General features: G+C 44.5%; 1 protein-coding gene across 14 annotated transcripts in view; it reads left to right on the plus strand.

Annotated features, from left to right (window-relative positions):
• nfixb (nuclear factor I/Xb) overlaps positions 1–21,004 on the plus strand; it is a 144,973-nt gene that overhangs the window by 104,331 nt on the left and 19,638 nt on the right. For 7 of the 14 annotated variants that reach the window (XM_030057583.1, XM_030057585.1, XM_030057592.1 and 4 more), the window contains 6 exons: positions 13,654–13,719; positions 16,477–16,551; positions 17,076–17,196; positions 17,710–17,745; positions 18,531–18,661; positions 20,365–20,439. In XM_030057583.1, the coding sequence (XP_029913443.1) occupies positions 13,654–13,719; positions 16,477–16,551; positions 17,076–17,196; positions 17,710–17,745; positions 18,531–18,661; positions 20,365–20,439 (504 nt within the window). The remainder of the gene's footprint in view (positions 1–13,653; positions 13,720–16,476; positions 16,552–17,075; positions 17,197–17,709; positions 17,746–18,530; positions 18,662–20,364; positions 20,440–21,004) is intronic. The other 7 variants (XM_030057587.1, XM_030057594.1, XM_030057595.1 and 4 more) reach the window with 3 other exon arrangements.

The following is a 21,004-nucleotide window of genomic DNA, read 5'->3' on the forward strand; positions in this document are numbered from 1 at the left end:
CTACTGTGTGTGTGTGTGTGTGTGTGTCATACAGGAGTTGGTTCATAAAGGATTTTCAGTCAGTGTCCTGATGCGAAAGCTAGAAGATGAGCAGCATGTCTCATGCACATACAAAGAAAGATCCATGCAGTGACACGTCGCTCATGCGCATAACACGCAGGTACACACACACACATCCTCCACCCCTGCAACACGCGTACAAACACACCCCATTGCGTTCACCAGCACTCATGAAGACACACTGTCACAAATCATGCACATCACACATTATGCCCCCATTGGCATCACCCAGGGAGGATGTGGAGTTTTACACAGCCATTCATCGCTCCCCTAATTCATTAGTCCAAATGAGCATTTATGCAGAGCACACATTATTTTTACAGGCCTGCTTTATGTGTTTGTGTGGAGTTTTACAACCCTCATAAAACACGTCCTCCAAGCCCCAGATAGATTTGGGAGCATTTATTTGCATAGTTCACAAACCCAAAATAAATCGTTAGTGCTTTCTGGCCCAGACTGGATCGGACCGAAGGCCCATTGGTGTAAATAAGGAGTGTGATGCAAACAGCGTTGTCCTGTAATTTGAATAATATTTTGCCGGCATTATGTTCTAATGTGAGAAGAGTGATATAACATTCTCTCATGATGACATCCATTTATAATTTGGATAATGCCCTGGCACTGTTGAATTGACACTTGCTATGTAGCCTGCAATTAAAGTCTGGCTTCTGGTGTCATGCAGACAGAATAGAAATTATACTATGATGCAAGGCATGTACGCTCCATTCAAACTTTACGTTTATCCCAAAATTTATATGGTAACATACCTACCACACCTAGGTCAAACTGTGCATTTTATTGTTTCATTAATGTTTTTATCACCGTGAAGTACCAGATGTTAGCTTCATTGGAGAAGATGATGATTTTTTGAAAAATTTCGAGTTAAGTTCAAAGTTAATTATTTTATTTATTTATTTTTTTTTTAAATAATATTCAAATAAGGACTGGTATCTAAAAGTTGTGTTTAAGTGGTAGTGGGCCAACATGTCATACCTAATCAGTGACTCTGAGGGCCGGATGAGCTGGTCCACTTCCACTTTAGTGCTCAGAAATTGTCCTGTGCCCAAGGCTGGACTGGCACAGTGGAGAATTGTGATGAAACGCCTCGCCAAAAGTTCACAAGTTCATGCTCACAGCTCCTTGTACAGTCCCTACACACACACACACACACACACACACACACACACACGGTCATGGTCATGGTCTGAGTGGCAGGTCGCCATGCTCCCTCTGTCAGTGATAGGCCCACATCACAGCACGCCCCCTTACTTTTCATGGCTCTTTGCGTGTGTGTGTGTGTGTGTGTGTGAGGGAGATTTACCAGGGTGGACAGTGTGAGGATAGTGTGTGTGTCAGGATATTTATCTAGCAGCGTAGTGATCACGCCACCTCTTGGTGGCTGTATTTGAGCAAAATGTGTACATGTGACTGTGCACACCAGAGTGTGTATGTGTGTGTTTGTGTGTGTGTGTGTGTGTGTGTGTGTGTTTGCTTTTCCTCATCTCCCCCTGCAGAGTGGGGTTTGATCATGTCTGTTTCCTCGCTGGTGCCCACTGTACGCTGCTTTCACCCCCACCATACCCTCCTCTCCGCTCTCTCCTCCCCTGCTCTGCCAACAAGTCTCTCTTTCTTTTTCATTCCTTCTTTTATTCTCTCTGCTCTCCTCTTTCTTGGCGAGGCAGAACGTTCCCACAGCTCTCACAATCCCCCCGTCAAGTCCCCCCCTCCCGCTCTCTCTCTCTCCCTTTCTCTCTCTTTCTCTCTCTCCCCCTCTGTCTTCCACACTCCCTCACTGCTACATCATTCTCTCCCCTTTTCGCTTTCTTGCTCTGTTATTCATTTATTCACTCTCTCATTCTCTTTTTCTCTTCTTGCCACTTCTCCCTCTACTTTTTTACTCTCTCTCCCCATCCACTATATGCCTCCGCCTCCTCTTCTCTCGCTTCCCTTCCCTGGCAAAAGCTGGCATCACATGACCCTCATTCCCACTTGTACCCAGACCCTGGCACACCACACACACACACATACACACACACTCACACACACAAACATATACCACAACATGGGAAACCACATGGTACCACAGGGTGGCTCATGTCTTTCACTCAGAGCCGTGAACCTCAGTGCTATACGTTTTATGTTCAGTTCTGTTTGCATGAAACTTAATATACACAAATCATTAGCAGCGTTTAAACAAGCTTGCCAGTATAAAGAATTTGGAACAACTTTGCGTGGTTTTTGATACGTCATGTATTTATTGCTCATGTCATGTCAGGCCAGCTGGGACTGTGTGATATTATTGAGTGTGTTTCAGGGATGTGATCAGGAGGACCAAAAAAGCAACAAAAAAAAGAAAAAGGAGGGGGGAAGAAAACAGTCATCACACATTGGAAATGAACAGGATGTTAAAAATATTGAGAATTTGAGTTTATATTTTTGGAGGCAGACTTTTTTTGTCTGTGTGCTGTTTTGGTTGGAATATTAAGTAAAGTGTCATATGCCTCCCCCCCGCTTTCCTTTCTTGCTAAAGCCATGACAGCCCGCATTGAAATCTTTCCCACTGCTCAGATTTCTTTAGCATGTGTTCCTGTGTTTCGCCCCACTGCCAGCAAGTGACATCTGCTGGCCAAATGGGGTAATTACACCTCTCCATATGCATTTTCAGTTTGATGTGAGCATTTGGACAAGCAATGGCAGCTCGAGGAATCAGCTCGGGGCTTCAAACCAAAAGATGCAGGGACTTCTCAGGGAAGAGGCGCCATTATTCTCTCAGCGGCCAATGACAGCTTAATAGTCGGAGCTCTGTGCACCGGCCTCATATCGCTGGGGAATTTTTATGATCCTGCAGCGTTACATCAGTCGGTCAGTCTCCCCATACAGAATGCGCTTTACTACCCTGAGAACAAGCGAAAATCAGACAGACTTCTCTGTCTATGTGTCGCTCTGTCTTTCACCCTCTCCCTTGTCCTCCCTCCCCATCGCTCCCTGTACATCACAGCTCATCAGCATAGCACAGATAAAAGATAAAAGAAACAGGGCAGAGGGAGAAAAGAGAGGGGGGGGTGTAGAGGGGTATACATGGGCAGCCAGCCAGCCGTCCGCTCCCCCCTCCTCACCTTCAACCCCCCCTCCACCCTTCTACCCCCTGCCCTCCTCTCTCTCCCATGGTTGATTCCCTTTAGGCCCCTCTCGCCCCTTCTCACCCCCCTCTTGCCCCCTGGCTCCCCGGCTCTGTGTGGCGTTGGCACAGAGAGGGCGCAGGCGGCACACAGACGGCCACGCAGATGGGCAACGGGCAATGCAGGGCTGCCTCCCCACACCTGCTCCTTGCTGGCACAGGGCTCGGGCCAGGCCGCCGTGCAGCGCGCAGGCGCGTGCACACGCTCGCACACATACAAAAAGACACACAGATGTGCGCGTAATACAATATTATCTTCCTGTTTTTAGACCTCTCCCGCAAACAGCGCATGCACACGCACACATACTCCCACGTATTGTTATTTCATGCACACGCGAATGCACATGCATGCTTACATGTATGAATACAGAGCACTGTCTCCCTCCTACACTCCGCTGCTCAGCCTGTCAGTCACAGATGCTGCATTCACATGCTTATCTCCAACTGCGCCCCGACATGTGCTATCCAGAAATTTTTACACATATACACTATCATAAACATATACGAGACACAATCTCACATCCATAGCCATATCTGTGCACCAAGTAATGTATTTATAGTCTCGCACCCACACATTCACACTTCAGCACTAGCAGCACAGAAACACATTTCACAATTAATCACATCGCCCCATGCCGAGCTGTCACATGGAGTTACATACCCAATAGTCACTAAACTACCTAGAGATCTTCTATTCTCAGTTTTACGCTCAAAGTAGGAGCAACGATTGATCATCGTATAGGGCACATGATTTACTTAATACTGTATTGTGTTGGAGGAAGGGAACAAGCCTGCAGGTTGTATTTTGTTGACAGTGTGACAGTTCTCATAAAAATGTTCTCACTGCCCAGAATTTGAAACCGGTTAACTTGGTAAGATGCACAGACGGAAATGAAACTTCCCATCCGAGTGCCAAAAATAGTTGAAGGGGAAATCCATCCTAAAACAGAAACCTCATCGTTTTATTCCTATACTATGCGAAAGCTCAGTCTTGATTTGCAAGCACAAGTAAGCTATTTCCATTAACATTAAATGGGCCATCCTCACAATGACAGAACCCAGGGTGGTTTAGTGGGATTGGAGAAATTTTTATTTTATTATTTTAGTTTAGTTTAGTTTAGTTTGTTTTATTTTATTCACCAAACATTTGTAAAACATAGGGCAACAGTGGCTACAGTCATGTGTCCAAAATAGATTTAGGACGATTAGCATTATTCACATGTTTCACTAGGGTCAAGGCTCACTAATAGCTGAAAACTAGCTGCCTTCCTTGTTTCCAGTGAGGAACAGCACCACTTTACAATCAGCTGTAAGCAAACTGAAGGACCAGTGTGTGAACCTTTTCCATTTTTACAGTGTCAGAAAACAAAAATAACCACATGAAATTTCAAATGCCACGCTGGATGTTTTACACCAGTAAATAAATGATCAGTTGACAAAGAGATGACTGTCTGCTGTGTAGTGGCTGTTCAGGATGTCCTCACGGCTCAGCAGGCACACCATCTAACCACAATGTTGACTGTCTGAATGCGGTTCATTATCACGACTCCTGTTATTATCTTGTTATCCTCAACAGCACACCATCTAATGAAACACGTCTCCGTGAAATATTCAGCCCCACGCTCGGAGAAAGCGGTGGCAGCAGCGCACCACTGTCTTCATTTCTCTGAACCCAAAAGGCCACAAAGAGCCGGGGTCAATCATGAGGCACAAACACTGTGTCCGGCAAGACCCCGACCGTGACCCTGACCATTTTAAACTATGACCCTGGCTTTAAAAAAAAAAAACAGTGTTACAGCTATAAAAACATGGAGGCAACAGGAGAGTAATGAGCAGTTTCAGAAAATCAAAACTGAATCAATGCGTGAAAACGGAGGAAGAAGGGAAGGACGTGGAGAAGATGAAGGAGGAGGAGGAGGAGGAGGAGGAGGAGAAGAAGAAAAAGAGGTTGAAATGAAGTCCAATAAAAGAGCCGAGTAAACATCTGTGTGGGATAGCCGCGGGGATTAGGAGGGTTTGGAACATTTTAAGCGCATTAAAGATTAAAAAAAAAGGTCAGAATGTTTAGCAACATACCGATAAACCTCTTAAGCGAAACCCAATTGGGGAGGCTGTTCGAGTTCTTTATCCAGAGGTTGGTGGGTGGGGGGTGGAGGGGGGTTGGCGGTGGAGGGGGGGGTTTAGGGGGTAATAGGGGGTGAGGCTATGTAGCCACGCGCTCCTGCAGCAACAACACACACACACACACACACAAACACACATATGTCAGTCAGTGCACTTTGCCTGTGCTCCCACTTAAAGTAAGAGAGCGTTGCCCCTGGTTATGTTAACATTACTGTATTTATGTGGAATGCACACACATTCAAAGCACAGCACTGTTTGGTCAGATATGGCTTCTGCTTTACATCCATCTTGTCGGCGTGCAAACACGCATACACACCAGATTGCACACTGTAAACCGAGATGCTTAGAAAACATACAGCGGAATAGTGAAGTATTGTAGCATGTGTGTATGTATGCAGTGGACACCGCTGTATGTGGTCATCATTAACAGAGTACATCTGTCGCCCGTGCATCTGTATGTAAACATACACCACCGTTGAAAAGTTCAGAATCACGGACATGTTTGTTTTCGGGAGGAAGTGATACTTTTATTCACCGAGGTAGCATTAAATTAATCCGAAAACACAGCCAAGACACTGATAATGGTGCAGTGTTCTATTAGTGTTTGAAATAGCTTGTTTTTTTAATCAGTGTTTACACATGATTGCAAAGCCTCATTTTCAGCAGCCATTACTCCAGTGTACTAAAAAGCCGCCGTGTTACCTCATCCTTAAGTAATCATGCTAATGTGCTAATTTGGTGCTAGAGAAACCACCACCATTAATATCAAGTGCAAATGAAAACAACTGTGCTGTTTTTAATGAAGGTAGAAAACATTTTTCTTTCACTGGTTACACTATCTAGTCCGTATCTAGTACGCTGGCTTTCTCTGGAAATTAGTCAGACAATTGTTGTTGGTGGCACATCGGTCGAATATTATCTTTGTATAGGCTATTTTGTGTTTGTATGATTTCGAGTATATGGTCAAATGTGTAGCTATCAAAATAAGTTTGTATGCATATATGTGTTTATGTGTTTATGTGTGTAAGTGTCAGTGTGTCTCTGTATGTCTCTGTATGCGTGTGCACTGTGTCCCGGGCAGGGCCACCCCCTGTCATGTCTGGGTTGTGATATATGGACGCGGCACCACAGCTGGGCTCCCGCATTCACTTAGAGCTCAGAGCCTAAGACTGAGCCGCCGCTCCTGGCCACATGCTCCACCAGCAATGACAGGGTTTGGACCTGCATGCCGAAATACCGCAACCCGTGTAGACCGAGGGAGAGAGAGAGAGAGAGAGAGAGGGGGAGAGAGAGGCAGTGAGGTTGAGAAAAAGTAAGTGGAAGGGGTTACAGGGTTACAGCGAGAGTGAAAGGTAGAGGCAGAAGTGGGACAGAGAGAGAGATGCAGAGGGAGAGAACAGTGATATATTTGTGCGCAGACCTTTCTGAGGCAGTCGGAGGAAGAGGCCCCTATCATTTGACTGTGAACTGAACCGTGTCTGGGGAGCTATCCTTAAATGACACAGCACTGAGCAGGGCAGTGAGGGGTGAGAGAGGGTGGGGACAGAGAGAGAGAGAGAGACAGGGTCAAAGAGGTCATATACTGTATAATGTGGCTGCAGCCATACTGACGGTGAACATCAAAACAGATTTGGACACAGTTAGTGCACGTCCTTTCTTTGTATTCACACCTACAAGCCGCTGACGGCAGCCATAGTCTTTTACTGTTGAATATAAATGCCTTGCTCAAGAGCACCTTGATGCACTCCTTTCCAGCCAGTTTTGGGATTCAAACCTCTCATGGTTTTCAAAGTGGGATCCATGGTTCCACAGGGGGTCTATGAGGGGCTTCCTCAGCAAAATGAGGCTTTGTTTTATTTCACCGCAATTAAATTTACAGGAAATTGTTACCATGCAAGTAAAATGTATGAGGAATTATTTTAAGATTTCCCTGATAAACAGTTCATGAATAATTTATAATTAGGTTATTAATTAGGTTTATAAATTATTAACGAACAGTTATAACAGGTTATAACACAGTTTTCATACATCAATGCAGGCTCACAATTTGGCAAGATCAAGTTACTGCTGCACTGCATCTACACTGTTAAATCTCAGCTCTTTCTAGTTGCGTAGCTTCCTTTACATGAGCTTGCCAAATAATGAGCCTGCATCGATGTATGACAACTGTGTTAATTTGGGGTCTGGAGCATTAAAAAGTTGGAAACCACTTCTCTAGGCCACTCCCATTCCTGTTTATTAAACAGATAGTGCTGCCCTTGGCTTTAACTGGCTTTAATCACATTCAAAACTATTGTAAGAATACCTGTTGAATGCACTCTTGGCTTTGTCTAAAAACGACTGTCGAGAGGTTTATTGATTATTTGCGTTAGTTGCTTTAATACACTGCTGGATTACCAATTTTTTTATACCGCTGCCTATCAGCACTTCTTATTCGCTGTAAAATAACAGTAAAGCAGGGCATCTTGTGTTGTATTGCTTAATTACTCACTGCTGTCTGTTGAACTTGTTCCTAGCTGTGGTTTCAGCCAGTCACACTGAACCATAGCAGCTGCTTTGCTTTAAATGCTCTAGTGCTGTTGCTTTACAGTAGGACACACTGTGGTGGAGGCTTACCGTGGCACTTAAGTCCTTTGCACTTTGCATGACTCCCATGCCACTGTCAGCCATTCCTCAGCCACTGTTTGCCATCAGCGCTCACACACACACGCACACACATGCATACATACATACACATATAAAGTGAGGGGCATTTAGCCACATCTGGACAGCTGTTGTGTGTATATTTTACCTGCCTCCTGCCCCGGCTAAAAATATCTGCCCAGTGTGTGTGTCTGTGTTTGTTTGTATTAATCTGGTCAGGGGGAAGTTTTGTATTTTTCATTTGAGCTGAGCCACTGCAGGGCAGCAGGGTGAGCCTCCCAGAGAGCTGCTGCTAATCCTTTTCTGTCCGAGAGAGAGAGGGAGAGAGAGACAGAGAGAAAGAGAGAGAAGAGAACAATATAAAAAAAGAGGAATGGCTCAAGGGACCGGCTTGTAGGCAGGTGAAGTGAGCAAATGCATCTACCTTGCTTTGCAAACAATAGATTTTAGGTAACACCTCAAAACGAAACAACCATTTGCACCGAAAAATGTCCACATTTGAATCTATTCACACTCAAAATCTGTATTTTTTGTTTTTACACAAGTGAAAGATTCTACAGGAGTGAGATAATTTCACATTTCCATGCAGGTATATTTGTGTGAGAAGTTTTCCAGAGCGAGCATTCATATCTTGAAGTCGAATAAGGCAGATAATTCCACTATCACCAACAGAGCAGCAAACTGATCTATTTCATTCCATTGTCACCTTTTTTATTAAAACTAAGATTTACAGACCAAATATGAGACAGGATTTATGTAGACACTCAATTTTTGGAGGTGTGGAAACCATGGTCTAGTGCATCTCACTGAATGAGGTGAGTGTGAGTCGCTTCTTTCCACCAACCATCATCAAGTTTAACAGGCGAAGCATTTTATCTATGATGTTGGACCGGTGATGTTGATTTTACAGTCAGTCATCAGTCTGAAATCCCCTCCAGTTAGTGCACATTAGATTACAGAGGGCCTGTTTGCTCATGTGTGCCTGTGATGCACAAACAAACACTCTAAGCTGCTTGGTAAATGAGCAAAAAAAAAAAAAAAAAAGAAAGAAAGAAAGAAAAAAACGCCTGTTTGTGTGTGCAGAGCGCAGTCGTATATGAATATGCGCATGGAAAATGAGTCCATTAGCCCTGGCAATGGTACCCACCCATGTATTAAGTGAGCAGGAGTGTGTATGCAATTTTGCATTCAAGTGTCTCTTAATGATTGGCGTGTGTGTGTGTGTGTGTGTGTGTGTGTTTGTTTGTCTGGCTGGTTGGCTCTCTGTGAATGTGTATCGGTGTGTTGTTTTTATGTCTGCACGTCTGTATTTGTGTGCTCTGTGTGTGTCTGCGTGTGTGATGAATAGAGTAATCAGTAAGTGTAATTTGAGTGTGTGTGTGCATTAGCCGAGGTGTGAGTTAATAGCCTCTGTCTGCATCTGCGGTGTGATAAATCTACAGCCAGTGTTAACTTGTGTGTGTTTTCACTCCAGGAGTATATCAGCATTGACGGTATTGATCTAACAACATAATGGACTCAGTGTGTGTGATTGGAGTGATAGCACTGTATATTTGATAGAGCATAGTGTGTGTGTGTGTGTGTATGTGTGTGTGTGTGTGTTTGTGTGTGCGCCGGCTCTGTATTATCTCTGGCGGGGTGTGCACAGGGGGCCTTGGGGCGACTGTGTGCAGGAGATAAGGATGAGCATGGTTCATCTGTGTTTAAACGTATGTGTGTGTGCAAGAGGATGTTTGTGTTTTTGCAGGCATGTGTACATGCATACGTGTACAGTATATGTGTATGCATGTATGCACACATGCATGTGCGGGAATAGATGCCTCTGCGTATGCATATGCATGTTTATGTGTGTGGGTGTGCACGTGTATCTATGCACATATGTAGTGTACATGCCGGTAGCGCCTGTGGGATGGCAGGCCTGCTGGCAGTGATTTGTCCCTGCTGGTGGTCTGGAGAGCAGTAAATGGGATGATAATAATAATAATAATAGAATGCCTCTCTATTGTTCTCAATAAGAGCGGAGCATCTCATCTCCTTTGGATTGATTCACCCTTGCTCACACTACCTTTGTTCCTGTGGAGGCACCCTTGGGCACCTAATAAGTGTACACACACATACACACACGTCGTTGGCATGTTTACATCCTATACAATGCATGTAAACATGCCAGCGGATCCACACACGGAAACCCATTCATGCACATGCACACACACGATACGCTGACATGCAAGCACCCGTATCAGCAAATACGTGCACATAGGAGACAAAATTGCTGCTAAATTACCTCACAGCGAGAGTCAAGGTTAATATTCTGTTCCACCGCTGCACCTCCGTCGCCACTGGCCTCCTCCTGCTGTAGTGCGCTGTAGTTTTACCGCAGACAACAATCTGGCTCCCCGTAAAGCAACGGGACACAACTCTGAATGGAATTTGTGACATTTCGAAATTTAGCTGTGCTAGTGTGTTTTCATCTGCACAGTGCAGCGTGCTGTCCAGCTATTCTTCTTTAACCTTTATTGACTTGGGGAAGGTTGAAGGAGCATACATGTCCTTTTTTCAACAATGCTTCAGATTCTCGCAGATGCAAAAATTCACACCTGGCTTTCTAGTCGCAAGCCCCTCGAACATTCACGCTATTTCCATGCCTTTTCTGTTCAACCAATTCCTCCAACCACCAAGTGATTGCGATAAAATGCTGTACAATGTGGGCTCTCAAACGTTCAATGAAGAAACAGCACTTTCTCTCTTCAAGCTCACAATACTCACAATATTTTATTTTCTTTGGAAGCGAACTTCTCTGTTGTCTCAGTTGTTTTGTCTCTGTGTTGTCCCCCACACCAGCAGGTGGCCACACCGAGGCAGATTGTCGGATAAAGTGTTTTTGTACATTTGGACATTTTCCTGAATATATGTTATTCTCTCTTTGGTGTGACTTTCCCTGCCAGCTCACGTCACTTTTCTCAGGCTTCCACGCAATACTAACACATTACTGGCCTCACTGAGATATTGGAGTGTGCTTACGAATACTCCTTTAAAACACATTTTGTGTTAGCTTAGCATAAAGACTTGAAGTCTATGGGAGTCATTAGCCGAGCTCCGTCAAAGTGAAAAAAATAAACCTTACAGCAACTCTGAAGCCGTCTTATTTACACAAGGTGTCATGTGTATTTGAACTATATGTCTTGAGAAAAAAAAATATGAGAGGCGTTTTAGGAAAGGTTAATTTTTGGCAGATTTTCCTATACCCTCCGTGGAGCACGGATCATTGCGATAGGAGGAAGGATAAATGTGTTCAGTGGTTACAGCTCCACCATCTAACTTCTCCTAAAACGACTGGAGTATTCCTCTAGGGCCAACCTCAAGTGACCTCAAAAGTGCATTTAAATTCCTAAGCTTATGTAAAAAGAGCTCATCTCAAATAGTGAAATATTACGACGTCTGTGTGTCACAATTCCATTCTAAATGAGGTAAAGCAGCTGGAAGGGAGTCATTTATGTATGTCCTCAGCTAACAGCGTGTGAAAGATATGTTGGAAAATGTTAGAATTTTTTTTTTGTTAAAACATCCTTGCAGTGGGATTTCCTCCAGTCTAACATGCAGATAGGTCTGACACAGTTGAAATTTGGACTGGTTATTGCATATCACAGAGTCTGTTTGGTAACAACACATGCTTTCACAAAACAACAAACTGAGCCCAAGCCAGTCAACTATATTATTTTCCTTCATCCTAATTGCAAGGCCAAACAGCGGCACGTCCGCGCACACAGACTTCAACAAACCACTCATCATTAGAGACTTAACTGTGGTGCGCCGTCCCTGTTGTCATGACAACCAGGCAATGAATTTTGGCTTTGAAACTGTGACAGAGCAAGACGGAATATTCGCCGGTGCACATCCTTAAAAGCTCTTAACTATTTCTGTTTGTTGTGAAATGCATGATCAGAACGGCAGTAAGTAAGGAAGGCCCCGGGCTTCATTTATTCTCGGTTCACGTTACCACATCACCTTATTTGCCTTTGTGCGTGAATGTGCTTGTGTCAATGATTTCCTCGCGTTTCCCCAATCGCGTCTTCGCTCATAATTTATCAGCACGCCTGACAGCTGTGATCACCTCTCGTGGTGTTTCAGTAAACTCATATACCGTCTATAACGTGCAGTAAGGTTGGGCAACACGACACTCACGGGATTGCTGACAAACATCCCAGTGGTTTTATCTTCACTCCATTAGCATTGCATATCCTCTGTAGGTCTTTTTATCTTTAAGACCAGTGGGTCTGTGTATCAGAGAGAGTGTGCCTTGCTAGTGTGTGTGTGTGTGTGTGAGTGTGTGTGTGTGAGAAAGTGTGTGTGGGTGTGCCGTCAGCTAGCAGGAATGCATTGGTACCGCCAAAGCTAAGATGGCTGCCAAGCGCTAAGATGGCTGCCAGGATTCCACAGTGCGACAGCAAGAGAGAGAAAGAGAAGCAGAGAGAGAGAGGAGAGAGAGACAGAGAGAAAGCGAGGGAGACAGAGATGGCCTCTGAGCCCGCAGAATGAGTGAAGAGGGTTACGAGGAAAAGAAACTCTATCCCTCTGTGTTTTCCCTCTTCTTTTTGACCCAGAGTGATGGGGAGATTTTGTTCGACCCTTTTTGTTTTCTTGTCTTTGGCAACGGGCAGACAGGGGTGAATAGTGCAGCAGTTTGTTGGCACGTTGTGCACTAGTGCCACCCAAGATTAGGATGCTGATTGGGGCTTAGGAGGAGTTGGGGTTGGGGAGCCTAGTGCCGGCAAGGGAGGGAGCTCTCTCTGGCTGCGGAGACTTGGCCCAGGACGGCCTTAAAGCTTCAGTGCTGTGGGGTAATTGGCCTGAATGGTATATATGATACAACCATAAAGTTCCACAAGGTTGCATTACGCAGCGGAAAAAGAATGGCAGCCAGCAGGGCCAAACCAAACTAGCTGGCCTCTTGCTGCCTGCCTGCCCCCGGAGTTGTTAAGGTAAAGAGACGCGTGAGATGCCGTCCAACAATACCCATAACCCAAAGTTATACATTATAGAATTACTCCTCAACTTAGCAGTCAACAGTGGAGAGAGAGAGAGAGAGAGAGAGGGAGAGAGAGAGGAAGAGGCGCTGAGGTTTTTGGGAATCTCAACCGCTTTACCAACCCCGCAGTGTCAGAAGCCTTTACTTAAACAGTGTGTGCATGTGTGTGCCCACCAAGTGACAAAGACATAGAAAGTGAGAATAGGGGTGTTTTTAAAAGAAATAATAAATACAATAGTGAGAAAATACTCAGTTGAAACAATGTAGTTCTTTTCTGATATGTCGGGAAAGCGGTTTCCCTCCCTGCAACAGCCGACGCTGCCGTTCGAGTTGCCATTTTATGAGTTGCGTTCGACCTGAGCGGAAATATTGAGCCTTCTTCAGTGTCAGAGCTGCTCCTTGCATCCCCTTAGTGGAAAGAATGAAAGAAGGGCTTTTTGAACGAGTTTGAGAACAGTTTCTTCTGATGCCGACCTGACTCCTCTCCTTGGGTAGTGTCCAGACATCTGCCTCCTGACTAACCATCTCTCTCTCTCTCTCTCTCTCTCTCTCTCTCTCTCTCTCTCTCTCTCTCTCTCTCTCTCTCTCTCTCTCTCTCTCTCTCTGTCTCTCTGTGTTACAGAACAATCAGGACAATCAGACAACTCAAACCAGCAAGGAGAAACAGACATCAAGCCCCCACCCAATGGTGAGTCCACAGAGGATGCATATATTGCTGCGCACACAAGATGCAAATACATGTCCGTGCAGTCATATGCATGCATAAGTAATAATTCAAATCACCGTCCCTACATGCAGAGCGCACACACACCCCTTTGTCAGTCACACAGGCCGGATCATGCACATGCATACTGCACAGTTAGCAAAACATCTGTGGAAATGCACGCTTTGAAACTTTCAAACAACCGACTGCAGTTGCGAACACACACTCACACTCTCAAGCAGACACACCTACCCACACACAGACACATGCACCGCATAGATTCACTACCCCCAAATACAGGCCTCTCTGTGTGTGTGAGTGTGTCCCAGCAGAGTTGGGTCTAAGTTTATTATAGTAAGGAGAGCTGATGGTGCCGTAGCATGGGGGTTGTGCTGCGATTGTGGCGGGCCACTCATAAATCACACTGACGTTATTGGAAGATGGGAACCACATGGCCGCTGCCGAGCTGAGCACTGACCTCATGTGCTGTCCCCGCTGTGGTTAACCCTAGAGAGGGATGGAGGGAACAAGGGAAGGGAGGGAGAGAGGGAGGTATGGAAAGAGAGAAGGATCAAAATAGAGGGAGAGGGGAAGGGGCAGCTGTCAAGGGGGAGGAAAGGAAGGGAAGCAAGGGAAGGATGAAATAAAGAGGGGAGTGAAGAAGGGGAGCAATCAAGGACCAAGTGAACATGAAAAAAGAGGGGGAAGAAGGGTGTGGATTTGAAACTCCTGCACCCTCAATGCTCAGGACATCTGAACCTGGACATTATAGATGTGGACATTTTTAGAGCAGAAGCACACGCAGTGGTCCACAAGTGCATGCATGGACACACACTCATTCCCTTAAAAAAACAACGTCAGGGGTATAATCATGTTAGATGACATGTCATCCACACTCTGGCACACACACACACACACACACATGTATAGAGGCACATGCTCATACATACATGTATGCACTGAGGCTAGCAATTGGGAAGCCTGACAGACCTTCAGAGTGCAAAAACAGAGCCAAGTGCTGTAGCAGTCTTGAGTTACAGACAAACATGTGCTATCAAAGAAATCTCTGGTACGACGGGTATCCACAGTGTTGCAAATGTCAACAATAGATATGTGTACGCACATGTGTGCATTGTTATGCATTTCTGCTGCGAGAACAAGGTTTCAATAGTTTTGAAACCGTTGGAATGAGGTTGTTCTTATTCGAAGGACAAAGCTATGGTTAGGTCTTGGGTCTAGGATTAAAGAGAAAATTAGGTTTAGATTATGTTATTGGTTCAGGTGAAGGTTATTTTAGGGAATCATATGACTTGGAGAAGAGTTAAAGGAATAGTTCAAAATACAAAAAAAGATCTTTTGCCACTTACCCCTAGTGCTATCCATGAAATTAGTTTGTGTTATTTGGTGAGGTTTCCAGTCTGCTGCAGTCTCCCCTGACTCCCAGCATCCCAACTATGCCTTAGAGAGGCAAATGTATATTGCTTTTATTTGCAGACATGTACATGAGTGTGAGAGTGTGAGAGAATCTCCATTTAGTGTTGGAAAAAAACTATTTTTAACCAGACCACAAAGTTGCTTGATAATCATCTTCATCTTTCCTTGTAGAATAATCCATGCCCACTCAGTTTATACTTTAGAACTACTATTTTCTGGTTCCACCTGAGAGCCAATCTATATTTGGTGGAAATGCAAAGAACGGTTCAAAATTTGGTGCTCAAACCAGAACAGAAGCGATTCTTTGTTGGTGGAGAAGGGGTAAATATGAGTACAGATTAGAGGTGGATAGATGTAATTTAGTGGTGTTCTTTGGCAGGAAATAGTTCAAAGAAAAACTCTTTGACCTGAGGGCTTTGCATTACAGTATGCTGGGTATCCATGTCATTGTTTTTGGAAAGGGCTGTTGCTGGCTGGCTTTCGCATCTAATTTTTTCACGTGTTGAGCTTCTCAAAAGAATACACAACCAGCTCCATTCTGGTGGTGTGAAGGCAGACTGGGAAGATGGGTGGCTTGTGTTTAGGGTTAAGATTAGGTAAAGGACCAGGGTCAGATTAGAGTTAGACATGTGGCTGTTAGGGTTGAAGTCTTGGGTTAAAGTTTGGAAAATGAAGGCACTCGGTGGCAGGTCCCCATAAGGATAGAAGTACAAGGATGTGTGTTTATGCAAGTCCACACATGTGCATCTGTGCATGAATACATGTCATTATATGTCATTATACCCCTACATGTGTTTGGGCTTTGATATGTGCATGCATGAAGTGCACTGTATATAAAGACCACAGCGCACACACCCTGTGCACTCTATATAGTCGTCTGTGTGGAGATTATATTTCCTTGTTGGAGCTGGTTTGGCCGTGTGTGTTGGACTGTCAACAGTCAGGAGAACCTGTCGAGAGTGTTGTGTTGATACGTCCAACGAAAGGCCCGCACTATCTTATAGAAAACACATGGTCCCATAGGATGACACCAGCACTTTATCGGGCTTTTCCATACATGTGGTTCTCAGCTCCCTCTGTGTGTGTGTGTGTGTGTGTGTGCACATAGTGATGTATGTGTGCGCGTGTGTATTCTCTGTACATGTGTGCACACTTAGTATTTATGGATGTGGTGTTGGTGTGCCACGGCTATATGTGTATATGTATGTCTTTATATGTATATATGTGTGTATTTGTATTCTGCGGTCCTCTCACACACTCCCCTCTCTCTGTCAATCTCTCTCTCCCTCTCCCTCTCTCCCTCCCCAGGGCACTTGAGTTTCCAGGACTGCTTTGTGACTTCAGGGGTGTGGAACGTAGCCGAGCTGGTCCGCGTGTCACAGAGTGAGTCACAGCTATAATTTCCCCTGTCAATCTCCTTGCAGACAACACATTCTCCCTGTCATCCTTAATACACTTTCACTCTCGCTCTGACTCACAGTATTCTGATACCATAATAGCAGACTTAACGCACAGCAACATCACTCGCAAACTGGGTGGCAGACTTGTGAAGCACATTTAGCCACTGAATTTACTTTATGGGTTATATTGTTATTAAAACTGCAATCATCAAAATTACCAGAGGTTGATTATAGCGAGGGCTGTTTAGACTCCACTGACAAAAAATGTGGAATAAGTGCAAAATTTGATAGTTGAGTCTACATAATTCTCATTGTCAACCCCACTCGCTGGTGAATTATGTACTTTTGTCTGCTGAGTCTAAGTGGTCCTCATTTTCACTATTCTAAGTGTTGAGGCTTTATGAAAAAAGTGTGAATATTACTGTTCTTGCGCATTTTGTGTTATTTCTCAGAGTGATATTATATTCTCTTTTTTTTTCTGTGTGTGCGTTTGCGTTTGTTCCTCAGCCCCCGTGGCTACAGCGACTGGTCCCAACTTCTCCCTGGCCGACCTGGACAGCCCTGGCTACTACAACATCAACCAGGTGGCCCTGGGACGGCGCTCCATCACCTCCACCCCCTCCACCAGGTACATATACACACACACACACACACACACACACACACACACGCACACAGAGAGAAAGTGCTTGCAAATATACACATGCATGCACACACAAGGACACATTTGGATGATTTATCCATGTCAACATCGATACACAAAATTCACAAACACAGTTAAGATGAGCAATGAAATCCACAAACACACTGCTATAAATACAGTCACATACAAACACAGTTTAGTCAAACTTTACTCTTTCTGTACTAATACTCTTTATTTCTTGATTCTCTAACCTCCAGTGTCTATTCTTTATTTATGCTTAGCTTGCTCTGCTTTTTGATCTTTGTCTTTCTTTCCCCTTCCTTTCCCCCTTTCTTCTTCTTCACCACTAATCCCTCTCATTCCCTCACATTTTTCCCACCAATCTGTCTGTCACACTGTCTGTGTTTGTATCTTTTGTCTCTTTTTTCCCCCTCGCTCTCTGTCTTTTTCTCCCTTTCTCTCTCTCCCTTTTTCCCTCTCGCTCATCTTACGCTGCAGGACTGAAATGGAGCTTTATGCAAGTCTCCCACGGAGGTAGTTACACTCATTACAGAATATCTCCCCTGATACTAATGTAATACAGACCCCCAGATCACACTCGCACAAAGCCACACATGCATAATCTCACGCAGATGCACACAAACACACAAGTGTGCACGCACGCTCGCTCACTCACACACACACACACACACACAGGCACACATAAAACATTTGGATAAGAAATGAAACGCTGTACATTCAAACCCCTCTTATTTTTATTGGCCACAGATGTACCGTATGCGTCTATAAGAATCCACAAACACACACAAGAATGTGTTCCAGCATCACCATGCACAATTTTTTCACTCACTTTCTAGTGTGAGGCTGCTTCAGGCCATTATGAATACAGCATGTTGAATAAATTCTGGCCTCATGTTTGTCTCACTCTCTCAAATTCTGTTACTTTGTCCCTTGTGGCTAAAACATAATACGAAAAAAAATACCGAGGGGAAACCTTGACATTTTGGATTTTAGTCACAGACACTCGCCTGACTCTGGGGAAAAGCACAGAATTTGGCCTCAAATTTTCCTTGAAAGCCTTGTTAGCATTATTAGCACTTCATAGGAACAAATGCAGCCCAAAAGCCCCAAAGTAGCTGCAACAGTTGCGCCCCTTGGTTACAAGGAGGAATGCACGTAAACACACCATTACAGGGAAACTGAGAGTAATCAGCTAAAATTCATAATATCAAGGTATCCGCCTAACCCCTTCCTCTACCCTCTCCAAACAAAAAAAAAGTGAACTCCCCCCTCATTTCCTTTACTCTCCTTTTCTCCAGCTCCAACAAGCGCAAGTCCATTGACGACAGCGAGATGGAGAGCCCGGTGGACGATGTCTTCTACTCGGGCCGTTCCCCAGCGGCCGGCAGCAGCTCTCAGTCCAGTGGTTGGCCTAACGATGTGGATGCAGGTACAGTCCCATCACAGCCTGAACCGTCCCATCAGACCCCAGACACACCCACACTCCTGTCCTGGAGCTGGGCTATGGTTCATATCAATTCAGCAGCTGACTGAAGTCATAAAAATTGAGTTAAAATAAATTAAGAAATCTTTGAAAAGAAAAAAAAGACAATGCTTTGACTGAAGTTACAAAAAAAAAGTGTTTGTTCCACTTGATAGTCAAGGTAGCACAGTTTGGCTGACTTTACGGTGAATTTTAATACCAAGTCTGATTTGAAATGGACCAGAGGCCACAGCCCCCCCTCCTCCATCTCCTCCCTCCTGCCCACCCACCTGCCCCCTTGCTTCTGTGCTGTGCTGTGCTGTACGCTGACCCTGCTCTTAATCTCTTTGCGAACCCCCTCATCATCATCCTCGATCGCGTTTCTGACTCTCTTTCATTCAACTGTCGTTTCACCACTTCCACTTCTACTCGGCACCCCATACCTAATCAGACCCCTCCACCCTCAACCCCCCCCGACACTGAGCAGAGCAGGCCTGTCTGAGGTAGAGGGACCTTCATCAGGACACAACCATGTTTTTTGCATCACGTCTCACATTTAGCCCCAGGGGAGGGACTTACGCTGCATCTCACAGTGTCAGTAAATCAGACGAAGTGAGCGCGTTAAACACTTTATCTTACTCTTCGGTGTCTTAGTCGTCTGTTAGAAAAGTGGTGGAGGTGTGTTGTGCTGTAAATTTTTCTTCTTTAGTTCCCTGGCAGTAGTATTTATCTATTCAGACTCCAGGATTGTCTGTATGTTGTATGAGTGTGAAGTCTGATAACACCAAAGCCACATAGACGCAGTGCAACATATTCTAACAAATAAGGGAACACCTAATAGCTGTTACGCAGTGTTGTTGAACATCACCAGGCTACTGATGTTCATATCTACCACATTTTCACTTCTATATTTAATTTCTTTATCTAACTAGCTTAGTATGGTCATTAAGCAAAGAGAAAATGCATTATGGTGTGATGAATACGTGCACTTCACCATATCATCATAACTTAATTGACTCATCAAATACTTAGGTCCAAAAGCCTTCTGTCTCGAGTATTGCGCTGAAAGAAGCAGATTTACCTCACAAAAATAGATCATCAGATCATCTCCACATTATTAAAAGGTGTTAAATCAGCATAAATATCTAAATTTGTCATAATTGTATAAACATATCTTTGTGCAAGTAACCTTTTATGATTTTATAAACCTGACAACCAAATGTTTCTCTGTTTTTTTTTGTTTTGTTTTTGTTTCTTTCAGTACCACCCATTCACTTTGAACACATCATAACTGCTCACCCTTTTGGCTTATAGCGCTTGTAGCTGTTAGCCGCCATGATGGGTATCATGTCAAATGTAGAGTCCATGTACATCTCCTGAAAATAGTATGTTACTGTGGGGAATCTGTTAAATTGCTAACAGTTGATGTGTGCTCAAATTTAGATTAGTCAGTCCCACACACACGGTGTCATTGTAATATGCTGGCGATGATGATGTAACTACTTTATAGATGTATGCTGCACTCGTAACATTAAAATCCCCTGTTGCCCATGATGTAACCACCCCTGTTTCTCTCTCTCATTCCTTCCATTTCTTTCTCTGTCTCTTTTTTTTCTCTCCTCCCCTCTTCCATTGTTAACTCTTCCCTTCTCCCCTGTTTGGCCTTCCAGTGCAGCACCATTTGGCCAGTGTGCAGGAGAGGAAGATTAAGCATGAGAGCGATGGAGTGCAGTTTCCTTACCATGGTTAGAACATTAAACATTATACTGTGTACATTTATACATACTCTGCCTCGGCTCACACCACCCTCAGCTTGTGTACATCTCTCTCTGTTCTTCTGTGAGTCTGTCTGTGCTTCTTCTCTGAGCTCTCTGAGCCTCTTTGCTTTCTCTCCATTCGTCCCTACCTGCTCTACTGTACAAGATCTCTCTCCTCTAGATCTCTTCCCTTCTTTTTTCTCTCCGTCGAATTCCTCCCTTCTCCATCTCAGTCCTTTCCTCTTGCCACTTCCTCTCTCCTCTCCTCTCCTCTCCTCTCCTCTCCTCTCCTCCTCTCCTCCTCTCCTCTCCTCTCCTCTCCTCTCCTCTTATGCCTTGTTCTCTGGCTATGCTGCCGCTGGGTTGGGTTGTGTTTCTACCAGATGTCTGCTGTTGTCTGTTGTGGTTTCACCAAAGCCTGCAGGTAGCCCAGTAGCTCTATTACATCCACCGCTGTCTGCCCCAACAATATCACCATCACTAATTAACAGAAATCAGTTTTAACTAATATTTAATAAGATATCTCTAGTGATGGAAAAAGTATTCAAATCCT

Source organism: Myripristis murdjan, chromosome 8 (assembly GCF_902150065.1).
Source record: "Myripristis murdjan chromosome 8, fMyrMur1.1, whole genome shotgun sequence".
NCBI lineage: Eukaryota > Metazoa > Chordata > Actinopteri > Holocentriformes > Holocentridae > Myripristis > Myripristis murdjan.